The 12,662-nt window shown below is 48.4% G+C and overlaps 1 protein-coding gene across 1 annotated transcript in view; it reads left to right on the forward strand.

The window, feature by feature from the left end:
* The window catches only part of DLL3 (delta like canonical Notch ligand 3), a 188,836-nt gene that overhangs the window by 141,365 nt on the left and 34,809 nt on the right, over window positions 1–12,662 (forward strand). The window contains exon 4 of the mRNA XM_063938598.1: window positions 11,925–12,182. Coding sequence (XP_063794668.1) covers window positions 11,925–12,182 — 258 coding nt within the window. The remainder of the gene's footprint in view (window positions 1–11,924; window positions 12,183–12,662) is intronic.

Here is a 12,662-nt window from a genome sequence, read left to right on the forward strand (position 1 = left end):
CATCTGTCCCCAGTGATACACCTGTACTCTTACTGCAGCCCTACTAATACACCTGTCTCTTCCCTCTGTCCCCAGTGATACACCTGTACTCTTACTGCAGCCTACTAATACACCTGTCTCTTCCATCTGTCCCCAGTGATACACCTGTACTCTTACTGCAGCCCTACTAATACACCTGTCTCTTCCCTGTGACCCCAGTAATATACCTGTACTCTTACTGCAGCCCTACTAATACACCTGTCTCTTCCCTGTGACCCCAGTGATACACCTGTACTCTTACTGCAGCCCTACTAATACACCTGTCTCTTCCCTGTGACCCCAGTGATACACCTGTACTCTTACTGCAGCCCTACTAATACACCTGTCTCTTCCCTCTGTCCCCAGTGATATACCTGTACTCTTACTGCAGCCCTACTAATACACCTGTCTCTTCCCTCTGTCCCCAGTGATACACCTGTACTCTTACTGCAGCCCTACTAATACACCTGTCTCTTCCCTCTGTCCACAGTGATACACCTGTACTCTTACTGCAGCCCTACTAATACACCTGTCTCTTCCATCTGTCCCCAGTGATACACCTGTACTCTTACTGCAGCCCTACTAATACACCTGTCTCTTCCATCTGTCCGCAGTGATACACCTGTACTGTTACTGCAGCCCTACTAATACACCTGTCTCTTATCTCTGTCCCCAGTAATACACCTGTACTCTTACTGCAGCCTACTAATACACCTGTCTCTTCCATCTGTCCCCAGTGATACACCTGTACTCTTACTGCAGCCCTACTAATACACCTGTCTCTTCCCTGTGACCCCAGTAATATACCTGTACTCTTACTGCAGCCCTACTAATACACCTGTCTCTTCCCTGTGACCCCAGTGATACACCTGTACTCTTACTGCAGCCCTACTAATACACCTGTCTCTTCCCTGTGACCCCAGTGATACACCTGTACTCTTACTGCAGCCCTACTAATACACCTGTCTCTTCCCTCTGTCCCCAGTGATATACCTGTACTCTTACTGCAGCCCTACTAATACACCTGTCTCTTCCCTCTGTCCCCAGTGATACACCTGTACTCTTACTGCAGCCCTACTAATACACCTGTCTCTTCCCTCTGTCCACAGTGATACATCTGTACTCTTACTGCAGCCCTACTAATACACCTGTCTCTTCCATCTGTCCCCAGTGATACACCTGTACTCTTACTGCAGCCCTACTAATACACCAGTCTCTTCCATCTGTCCGCAGTGATACACCTGTACTGTTACTGCAGCCCTACTAATACACCTGTCTCTTATCTCTGTCCCCAGTAATACACCTGTACTCTTACTGCAGCCCTACTAATACACCTGTCTCTCTCCTCTGTCCCCAGTGATATACCTGTACTCTTACTGCAGCCCCACTAATACACCTGTCTCTTCCATCTTTCCCCATTGATACACCTGTACTCTTACTGCAGCCCCACTAATACACCTGTCTCTTCCATCTGTCCCCAGTGATACACCTGTACTCTTACTGCAGCCCTACTAATACACCTGTCTCTTCCCTCTGTCCCCATTGATACACCTGTACTCTTACTGCAGCCCCACTAATACACCTGTCTCTTCCATCTGTCCCCAGTGATACACCTGTACTCTTACTGCAGCCCTACTAATACACCTGTCTCTTCCCTCTGTCCACAGTGATACACCAGTACTCTTACTGCAGCCCTACTAATACACCTGTCTCTTCCATCTGTCCCCAGTGATACACCTGTACTCTTACTGCAGCCCTACTAATACACCTGTCTCTTCCATCTGTCCCCAGTGATATACCTGTACTCTTACTGCAGCCCTACTAATACACCTGTCTCTTCCATCTGTCCCCAGTGGTACACCTGTACTCTTACTGCAGCCCTACTAATACACCTGTCTCTTCCCTCTGTCCACAGTGATACACCTGTACTCTTACTGCAGCCCTACTAATACACCTGTCTCTTCCATCTGTCCCCAGTGGTACACCTGTACTCTTACTGCAGCCCTACTAATACACCTGTCTCTTCCATCTGTCCCCAGTGATATACCTGTACTCTTACTGCAGCCCTACTAATACACCTGTCTCTTATCTCTGTCCCCAGTAATACACCTGTACTCTTACTGCAGCCCTACTAATACACCTGTCTCTCTCCTCTGTCCCCAGTGATATACCTGTACTCTTACTGCAGCCCTACTAATACACCTGTCTCTTCCATCTGTCCCCAGTGATATACCTGTACTCTTACTGCAGCCCTACTAATACACCTGTCTCTTCCATCAGTACCCATTGATACACCTGTACTCTTACTGCAGCCCTACTAATACACCTGTCTCTTCCATCTGTCCTCAGTGATACACCTGTTCTCTTACTGCAGCCCCACTAATACAACTGTATCTCTCCTCTGTCCCCAGTGATACACCTGTACTTTTACTGCAGCCTACTAATACACCTGTCTCTTCCATCTGTCCCCAGTGATACACCTGTACTCTTACTGCAGCCCTACTAATACACCTGTCTCTTCCCTCTGTCCCCAGTGATACACCTGTACTCTTACTGCAGCCTACTAATACACCTGTCTCTTCCATCTGTCCCCAGTGATACACCTGTACTCTTACTGCAGCCCTACTAATACACCTGTCTCTTCCCTGTGACCCCAGTAATATACCTGTACTCTTACTGCAGCCCTACTAATACACCTGTCTCTTCCCTGTGACCCCAGTGATACACCTGTACTCTTACTGCAGCCCTACTAATACACCTGTCTCTTATCTCTGTCCCCAGTAATACACCTGTACTCTTACTGCAGCCCTACTAATACACCTGTCTCTCTCCTCTGTCCCCAGTGATATACCTGTACTTTTACTGCAGCCCTACTAATACACCTGTCTCTTCCCTGTGACCCCAGTAATATACCTGTACTCTTACTGCAGCCCTACTAATACACCTGTCTCTTCCCTCTGTCCCCAGTGATACACCTGTACTCTTACTGCAGCCTACTAATACACCTGTCTCTTCCATCTGTCCCCAGTGATACACCTGTACTCTTACTGCAGCCCTACTAATACACCTGTCTCTTCCCTGTGACCCCAGTAATATACCTGTACTCTTACTGCAGCCCTACTAATACACCTGTCTCTTCCCTCTGTCCCCAGTGATATACCTGTACTTTTACTGCAGCCCTACTAATACACCTGTCTCTTCCCACTGTCCCTATTGATACACCTGTACTCTTACTGCAGCCCTACTAATACACCTGTCTCTTCCCTCTGTCCCCAGTGATACACCTGTACTCTTACTGCAGCCCTACTAATACACCTGTCTCTTCCCTCTGTCCCCAGTGATACACCTGTACTCTTATTGCAGCCCTACTAATACACCTGTCTCTTCCCTCTGTCCCCAGTGATATACCTGTACTCTTACTGCAGCCCTACTAATACACCTGTATCTCTCCTCTGTCCCCAGTGATACACCTGTACTCTTACTGCAGCCCTACTAATACATCTGTCTCTTCCCTCTGTCCCCAGTGATATACCTGTACTCTTACTGCAGCCCTACTAATACACCTGTATCTCTCCTCTGTCCCCAGTGATACACCTCTACTCTTACTGCAGCCTACTAATACACCTGTCTCTTCCATCTGTCCCCAGTTATACACCTGTACTCTTACTGCAGCCCTACTAATACATCTGTCTCTTCCCTCTGTCCCCAGTGATACACCTGTACTCTTACTGCAGCCCTACTAATACACCTGTCTCTTCCCTGTAACCCCAGTGATACACCTGTACTCTTACTGCAGCCCTACTAATACACCTGTATCTCTCCTCTGTCCCCAGTAATACACCTGTACTCTTACTGCAGCCCTACTAATACACCTGTCTCTTCCCTGTGACCCCAGTGATACACCTGTACTCTTACTGCAGCCCTACTAATACACCTGTCTCTTCCCTGTGACCCCAGTGATACACCTGTACTCTTACTGCAGCCCTACTAATACACCTGTCTCTTCCCTCTGTCCCCAGTGATATACCTGTACTTTTACTGCAGCCCTACTAATACACCTGTCTCTTCCCACTGTCCCTATTGATACACCTGTACTCTTACTGCAGCCCTACTAATACACCTGTCTCTTCCCTCTGTCCCCAGTGATATACCTGTACTCTTACTGCAGCCCTACTAATACACCTGTCTCTTCCCTCTGTCCCCAGTGATACACCTGTACTCTTATTGCAGCCCTACTAATACACCTGTCTCTTCCCTCTGTCTCCAGTGATATACCTGTACTCTTACTGCAGCCCTACTAATACACCTGTCTCTTCCCTCTGTCCCCAGTGATACACCTGTACTCTTACTGCAGCCCCACTAATACACCTGTCTCTTCCCTCTGTCCCCAGTGGTACACCTGTACTCTTACTGCAGCCCTACTAATACACCTGTCTCTTCCCTCTGTCCCCAGTGATACACCTGTACTCTTATTGCAGCCCTACTAATACACCTGTCTCTTCCCTCTGTCCCCAGTGATACACCTGTACTCTTACTGCAGCCCTACTAATACACCTGTCTCTTCCCTCTGTCCCCAGTGATATACCTGTACTCTTACTGCAGCCCTACTAATACACCTGTCTTTACCCTCTGTCCCCAGAGATACCTGTACTCTTACTGCAGCCCTACTAATACACCTGTCTCTTCCCTCTGTCCCCAGTGATACACCTGTACTCTTATTGCAGCCCTACTAATACACCTGTCTCTTCCCTCTGTCCCCAGTGGTACACCTGTACTCTTACTGCAGCCCTACTAATACATCTGTCTCTTCCCTCTGTCCCCAGTGATACACCTGTACTCTTACTGCAGCCCTACTAATACACCTGTCTCTTCCCTGTGACCCCAGTAATATACCTGTACTCTTACTGCAGCCCTACTAATACACCTGTCTCTTCCCTGTGACCCCAGTGATACACCTGTACTCTTACTGCAGCCCTACTAATACACCTGTATCTCTCCTCTGTCCCCAGTAATACACCTGTACTCTTACTGCAGCCCTACTAATACACCTGTCTCTTCCCTGTGACCCCAGTGATACACCTGTACTCTTACTGCAGCCCTACTAATACACCTGTCTCTTCCCTGTGACCCCAGTGATACACCTGTACTCTTACTGCAGCCCTACTAATACACCTGTCTCTTCCCTCTGTCCCCAGTGATATACCTGTACTTTTACTGCAGCCCTACTAATACACCTGTCTCTTCCCACTGTCCCTATTGATACACCTGTACTCTTACTGCAGCCCTACTAATACACCTGTCTCTTCCCTCTGTCCCCAGTGATATACCTGTACTCTTACTGCAGCCCTACTAATACACCTGTCTCTTCCCTCTGTCCCCAGTGATACACCTGTACTCTTATTGCAGCCCTACTAATACACCTGTCTCTTCCCTCTGTCTCCAGTGATATACCTGTACTCTTACTGCAGCCCTACTAATACACCTGTCTCTTCCCTCTGTCCCCAGTGATACACCTGTACTCTTACTGCAGCCCCACTAATACACCTGTCTCTTCCCTCTGTCCCCAGTGGTACACCTGTACTCTTACTGCAGCCCTACTAATACACCTGTCTCTTCCCTCTGTCCCCAGTGATACACCTGTACTCTTATTGCAGCCCTACTAATACACCTGTCTCTTCCCTCTGTCCCCAGTGATACACCTGTACTCTTACTGCAGCCCTACTAATACACCTGTCTCTTCCCTCTGTCCCCAGTGATATACCTGTACTCTTACTGCAGCCCTACTAATACACCTGTCTTTACCCTCTGTCCCCAGAGATACCTTTACTCTTACTGCAGCCCTACTAATACACCTGTCTCTTCCCTCTGTCCCCAGTGATACACCTGTACTCTTATTGCAGCCCTACTAATACACCTGTCTCTTCCCTCTGTCCCCAGTGGTACACCTGTACTCTTACTGCAGTCCTACTAATACACCTGTCTCTTCCCTCTGTCCCCAGTGGTACACCTGTACTCTTACTGCAGTCCTACTAATACACCTGTCTCTTCCCTCTGTCCCCAGTGATACACCTGTACTCTTACTGCAGCCCTACTAGTACACCTGTCTCTTCCCTCTGTCCCCAGTAATACACCTGTACTCTTACTGCAGCCCTACTAATACACCTGTCTCTTCCCTCTGTCCCCAGTGATACACCTGTACTCTTATTGCAGCCCTACTAATACACCTGTCTCTTCCCTCTGTCCCCAGTGATACACCTGTACTCTTACTGCAGCCCTACTAATACACCTGTCTCTTCCCTCTGTCCCCAGTGATACACCTGTACTCTTACTGCAGCCCTACTAATACACCTGTATCTTCCCTCTGTCCCCATTGAGGTGGCATATTGTGTGAAAAGACACCCACCTTTGGCTTCTGTGATCCGCTGTAGAGTCCAAAGATGGATCACCATTGGGCAGTCATTGGCCATCTGATTTTGTCTGTTTACTAAGCCTTGGATGGAGATAAATCCGACGGAGATAAAGTCCCAGCCAATCAGCTTATAACTGTCATGTACCAGGCTGGGTTTGAAAAATGACAGTTAGGAGCTGATTGGCTGGGACTTTATCTTCGGCGGATTTATCTCCATCCAAGACTTGGTAAATATACCCCTAATAAGCCTTAGCTGACTCTAGTGCCAAGAAATCTGTGTTGGAAGACACAGACCCCTCCTCTGGCACACGGACATAACAGGGGCGACACGCCCCTGTTTTGTAAAAATGACCCACTCCCTGCCCGCAACTGCCACAACCTGTCAATCTGGCAGTGTCTTAGGGGGCACTGCGCACGACAATGTAAGACCCATTCTGCACATGCTCAGAACAGGCAATGCGCATGCCCAGTCTCCCCGCCATCCGAGTTGTACGCAAACCATTCGATGTTAGTTAGAAGGGTAAGGTTCCTTTTACTTACTATATATTTTGCACAGTAACTTATAAATGCTTTTAGCATTGAATATGTGATTCCAGCTCCTGTGCAAGGGGTCATTTACCAAGCACATAAGGGGAAGACCAGTTCCGGACCATGTCTCAGAAGGTGTGATCCGTCAACGGACAGATCAATCCATTCAAAGTAGTGAATTCCATCACTTAGTGTAAGTCTGTTCCGGCGCATTAGTTGCTGTTTTCTTTTGTGCATGCCTGTTATGCGGATCCACAAGATCCATCCATATCTGAGGATGCTCCCGACTCAGAATCAGGCTGGATAAGAGCGTCTGAAGACGCTAAGGGGTGTATTTACTAAGGTGCGGGTTTATAGAAGTGGAGATGTTGCCCGTAGCAACCAATCAGATTCTACTTATCATTTATCTAGCACCTTCTAGAAGATAATAGCTGGAAACCCGCACCTTAGTGAATATACCCCTAAGGGCCTGGTGAAGAGATGATAGCAAATTGGGTGCAGTTTACACTAGAAAAAGCCACCGCTATAACTATACTCATATGCGTAGGTGTATGCATCACAAGAAGATGCACCTGGTATATAACAATTTGGTTTGTGTATGAGCATTCACAAATAAGCAGTGGTTAAAGTGGGCCGGAACGGGGCGGAACTGCGTTCCGTCACCTCTAATTGCAGGCGGAACCAGTTCCGCCTTCGCCTGGCCACCGCATCATGTCCCTGTTCCATTCTTAAGGTGGCAGCGGCCGCCAGCCAATCACGGCTCGCGGACCGGCTGCAGCACCAATCAGTAGAAGGGAAGGCTTTTTTAAAATCTGCCGTGAGCCAATCACGGCTCGCAGACCGCCAGCCAATGAGAAGCTGCCAAGTGGCAGCTTCTCATTAGCTGGCGGTCCATGAGCCGTGAATGGCGCACAGTCGGCGCCAGATTCATAGTACCCTCTCCCCCCCCCCCCTCCGCCGCTGCCGCAGCCTCCGGAGTGTGAGCCGCGGCCTGTAATGCCCGATCCCCCCCGCAGCCGGAGTTTACTGTGAGGCTGCGCGGCGGGCAGTAATGTCCGTGCCCACTCCACATCTCCCTGCCAGCGCAGCAGCTTAAAGTCCACCCCACCCCACCCCTAGGCTTAGTGACCCGCGGCCTGTAATGCTCTCCCCACCTCCACCGGAGCGCTGTCTGCAAGTGATTGTGCATTACAGTCCGAGGCCCTAACCGTGGCACACCCCATGGCGTCTGGCAGGAGAGACAACTCGTCCTCCACATGAAGACTTCCAGGTAACTGCTGCTACATATCACAGCTCTGGGTGCCCAGTCTTTCTGCTGCTGCTGCTGGTGATATTTTAATTCTCTCTCTCTCTCACTCTCACTCTTTTTGTCTGTTTTTGCACTTTTTCAAAACTCTGAGTGCCTATATATATACGTATATCTATCTGGAAAACCCCCTCATAAAATCCTGCGTTTGCCCTTGGAGGGGGCTCTACCTACCGTACTGTGTAAAAGGGGGCTCTGTCTGCCGTACTGTGTAAAAGGGGGCTCTGTCTGCCGTACTGTGTAAAAGGGGGCTCTGTCTGCCGTACTGTGTAAAAGGGGGCTCTGTCTGCCGTACTGTGTAAAAGGGGGACTCTGCTATTGTGGGCATTGTGTGTGTAAAGGGCACTAGTATGTGGGCGGGAAATGTGAATGAGATTGTGCTACTGTGAAGCATTATTTTAAATTGGTGGTACTTTTGTGTGGCCACGCCCCTTCCTTGTGACGCCACACCCCTTTCTGCGGCGTTGCGGGCGAGGTGAGTTCCCCCACCTCTCCAGGACCACTTTAAGCCCTGCAAATAAGCATCAATAAGGATTTAATACAACAAGCATAATACATGGCAGAGCAACGTAGACGCACCAATCAGCTTCAGCGGTGCATGCGCATTCAGCCAATCACAAGCAGTTCATTAGTACTGGTGACCGTCAACATTATCAGCCTGTCTTTTCACCTGTTCATCTGTTCCAGTACGGCGAGGTTCAGGGGATTCCCGGGTTTCCCTGCACCAAATTAACCCGCAAGCTGGCTTAGAACTGTTCATTCAGTTCTCAATATCTGGTAATTTCCCTCATTACTCCCCACCTCAGCTCCAAAGGCTGCTATAACTACTGTACATCTATCCACTGTGTATTTTTGTGTATCCATATATTGTAGTGCATCATATATGGCTTTTTACTATTTGTATTAAATAAACGCTCATGTTATACCTATAATACAAAACGGTATTTCACTATGTACACAAAATCTCTTCCTATTTCCTATATGTTACCCATATGAATTTCCAAACGATTCTGGGAATCTCTTGAGACGACAACACATAGCGGAGCGCAGGATAAGTCCCCTTTACTCACACTTTTTCTTTGTCTTTTCACCTGCCTCTGATCAGCAGCAAATAATACTGTTTTCCCAAGCATATCTGAGTACGGGAGGCAGTCAATTTGCCGGTTGTCGGGATCCCGGCTGTCAGGAGACAGACGCCAGGATCCCAACAGCCGGTGAAATACTAGCGGTCGGAATCCCAACCACTGGCCGCCACTGGGCCCGAAGCGCGGCGAGCGGATGCAATGCACTTACCTCTGGTATTCCGGCTGATGGGATCCCGGCATCGGTCTCCTGACCAACAGGATCCCGACAGCTGGATATCTTATACCCCTTTCACACCGCACAAATAACCTGGTATCGACCCGGCATATTACTGAGTCCACATGGGTCAGTGTGCAGTGTGAAAGCGCCATGTCGGATTTCCTGGGTCACCTGACCCGGTAATTCAACCCGGGATATAAGCAGTGTTATTCCCAGGTTGAATACCGGGTCAGTGGCTGCATGAACGGATTCCCGGGTCGCCCATTTACTAGATAGGGAGAGGCGGCGCGGAGATGAGCTCATCTCCCTGCGTGGCCTCCAGCTCCCCCCCCCCCCCCGTTGCTATGGCAACCGACCTAGCATATTGCCGGGTCTGGAAGCCAACGAAAGGGGTAGGAGAGTCTCCAATGCCGGATCCCACCCGGGAAGGACACGTTTCCAATTCCCGGGTGGGATCCGGCATTGGAGATGGGATAGGGGTAATACTGATCCCCTGAGAACAGTATGTATGCCGATCTGCACCTGTCCGCAAGTGTGCAAACCTGCTTTTAAGGTATTGAGCCTTAAATTGGTATGTCCATTCCCTCCCTGTCTCTCATTCTCAGATTCAGGTGGACGTAATTACAACAGTCATCCAAGTTTGCAGATAGATCCAGCATCTTTCAGGGCACACACACAGCGATTATTTGGAAGACACACACTGCATATGCCTGTAAGATAACGATAAAAGGGAGGTCAAAGGTGTACATTGTGCGGGTTTGTAGAATTGGAAATGTTGCCCGTAGCAACCAATCAGATTCCACTTATGATTTATCTAGCGCCTTCTAAAAGATAATAGCTAGAATCTGATTGGTTTCTATGGGCAACATCTCCACTTCTACAAATCCGCACTTTAGTAAATACACCCCATAGAGTCCACAAAGAATAAAAATTCACTGTGGAAACTTAGGAGCCGTAGGAAAAAACCTCTGAACATTCCGCACACAGGGCCTAATTCAGACTTGATCGGTGTCGTGCAAAATCGTACAGCGGGTGATCATCGAATGACTGTGCGTGTGTAAGATTTGCAATGCACACATGCGAGGCCAAACTGCCATATAATCGTACAAATAATCGTGCAAAAATTTTGGTCGCTAGGTGTACGCAAGTTGATTGACAGGAAGTGGACGTTTGAGGGATGGTAACTGGCCGGAGTGTCAGAAAAAACACATGCGTTCCCAAGCGTTTTCAGGGTGGGTGTGTGATCAGCCTGTTTGTATCGCACTGTAGGAGTAATGGGGACATTTACTAAGCAGTGATAAGAACAGAGAAGCGAGCCAATGGAGAAGTTGCCTATGGCAACCAATCAGCACTGAAGTAACATCTATAACTTGCATACTATAAAATGATACAGAGCTGCTGATTGGTTGATGGGGCCACTTCTTCACTGGCTCACTTCTCCGCTCTTATCACTGCTTAGTAAATGTCCCCCTATGTCCTGAGCTACACGCAGACTGCACAGACTGGAAAAATCATTTGATGGTGAGTGAGTTGCGAATGGATTTGCAGATGTCCGCTGTCTGGGGATGTTTTCGCAGGGCGTACGCATGCATTCGCAGACCGCTGCAAAATCGCAGAGGAGTGATCGGGTCTCATGGTAAAAGAATGATACGATGGAAAAGTGAAGGTATATTACCTAACTTAGAGTTGGACGTAAATGCAAGTTGCAACTTTTATTTTTGGGCTAAAACTTTCTTTAAGTACGCATGCACGACTTCTCGTGACATGTGTCTTTTATTCCTAACAAACTGCCCATATGACTCCATACAAGATGGTTGCCCATATGTTTATAAGCCAATTACATATGAGGGCTTCCCTTGAATGTGCACTCTGTTTAACTTATAACCCTGTCTTTTCTGGGCTAAGCCCCCCTGCTCCTGCGGATCTCACATCCTTCATGAGGCAAAATGTACCCATCAGACTAACCTTCAATTTACAGCCCCAATACTACATTGCTCAACTTCATCGCGCCTAGATTGCAGGCGCTGCTTCCACCACACTATTAATCCTGCATCTGTGCCATAGTGTCATGGCTTCCATGTAGTCAGCAAGAATAAAATTTGCCAAAGACGCAACATCTTATTCTACTGGCTGTGTTTCTCCCAGACAGGCTTCTTCCAACGGGCATCGGGCCCACTGTGGAATGCAAAAATATCAGATCCCGCCTGGTGTCCCAAAAGGAGAAATGTGTGTTTGGGTGACACGGCAGTGTAAGATGACAGGCCAGAAAAGTCCATTAAATAGCCATGGAGTTGTATATATGTCCTCGCTGCAACATCTTTGTGTCATTAACCATTTCCTCACTCTCCTTGTCCTTTGCAGAAAACACTAACAACCTGCTCAGCCGACTGGCCACTCGTAGACGTCTGTCTGTTGGGGAGGACTGGTCGCAGGACATACACCTGGGACAACAGAGTGAGCTGCGCTACTCCTATCACGTCACCTGCGACGAGCATTACTATGGGGATAGCTGCTCCGACTACTGCCGCCCAAGGGACGATACCTTCGGCCATTATGTCTGCGACCAAGAAGGAAAACGCTTATGTCTGACTGGCTGGAAGGGGGAATACTGTGCTGAGCGTGAGTATCCTGTTACCCGGTGTACCTATGTACTAACACTGTGCCTATTGCCTTTAGCACTGTGTTAGTAGTGTCACCACATTGTGTCCCTTTTTTTAGTTATATTTTATGTCTATTCATTCTACCCTTTCTCTTTTTGACTTGCACAACATTGTCTGTGTGCTCTGTGTTGTGTTGTATTGTGTTTGTTTGTTTATGTGTATGTGTTGTATTTTGTCTTTGAGTCCTGTGTTGTATTATTTGTGCGTGACCTGTGTTGCATTGTGTCTGTGTACCCAGTGTTGTGTCTGTGTGCCCTGTATTGCATTGTGTGTGTCTGTGTGCCCTGAGTTGAATTGTGTCTGTGCGCCCTGTGTTGCATTGTGTCTGTGTGCCCTGTGTTGTATTGTGTGTGTGTGTGTGTGTGTGTGTGTGTGTGCCCTGTGTTGCATTGTGCCTGTGTTGCATTGTGTGTGTCTGTGTGCCCAGTGGCGGTTCTTG

Source organism: Pseudophryne corroboree, chromosome 8 (assembly GCF_028390025.1).
Source record: "Pseudophryne corroboree isolate aPseCor3 chromosome 8, aPseCor3.hap2, whole genome shotgun sequence".
Taxonomy (NCBI): domain Eukaryota; kingdom Metazoa; phylum Chordata; class Amphibia; order Anura; family Myobatrachidae; genus Pseudophryne; species Pseudophryne corroboree.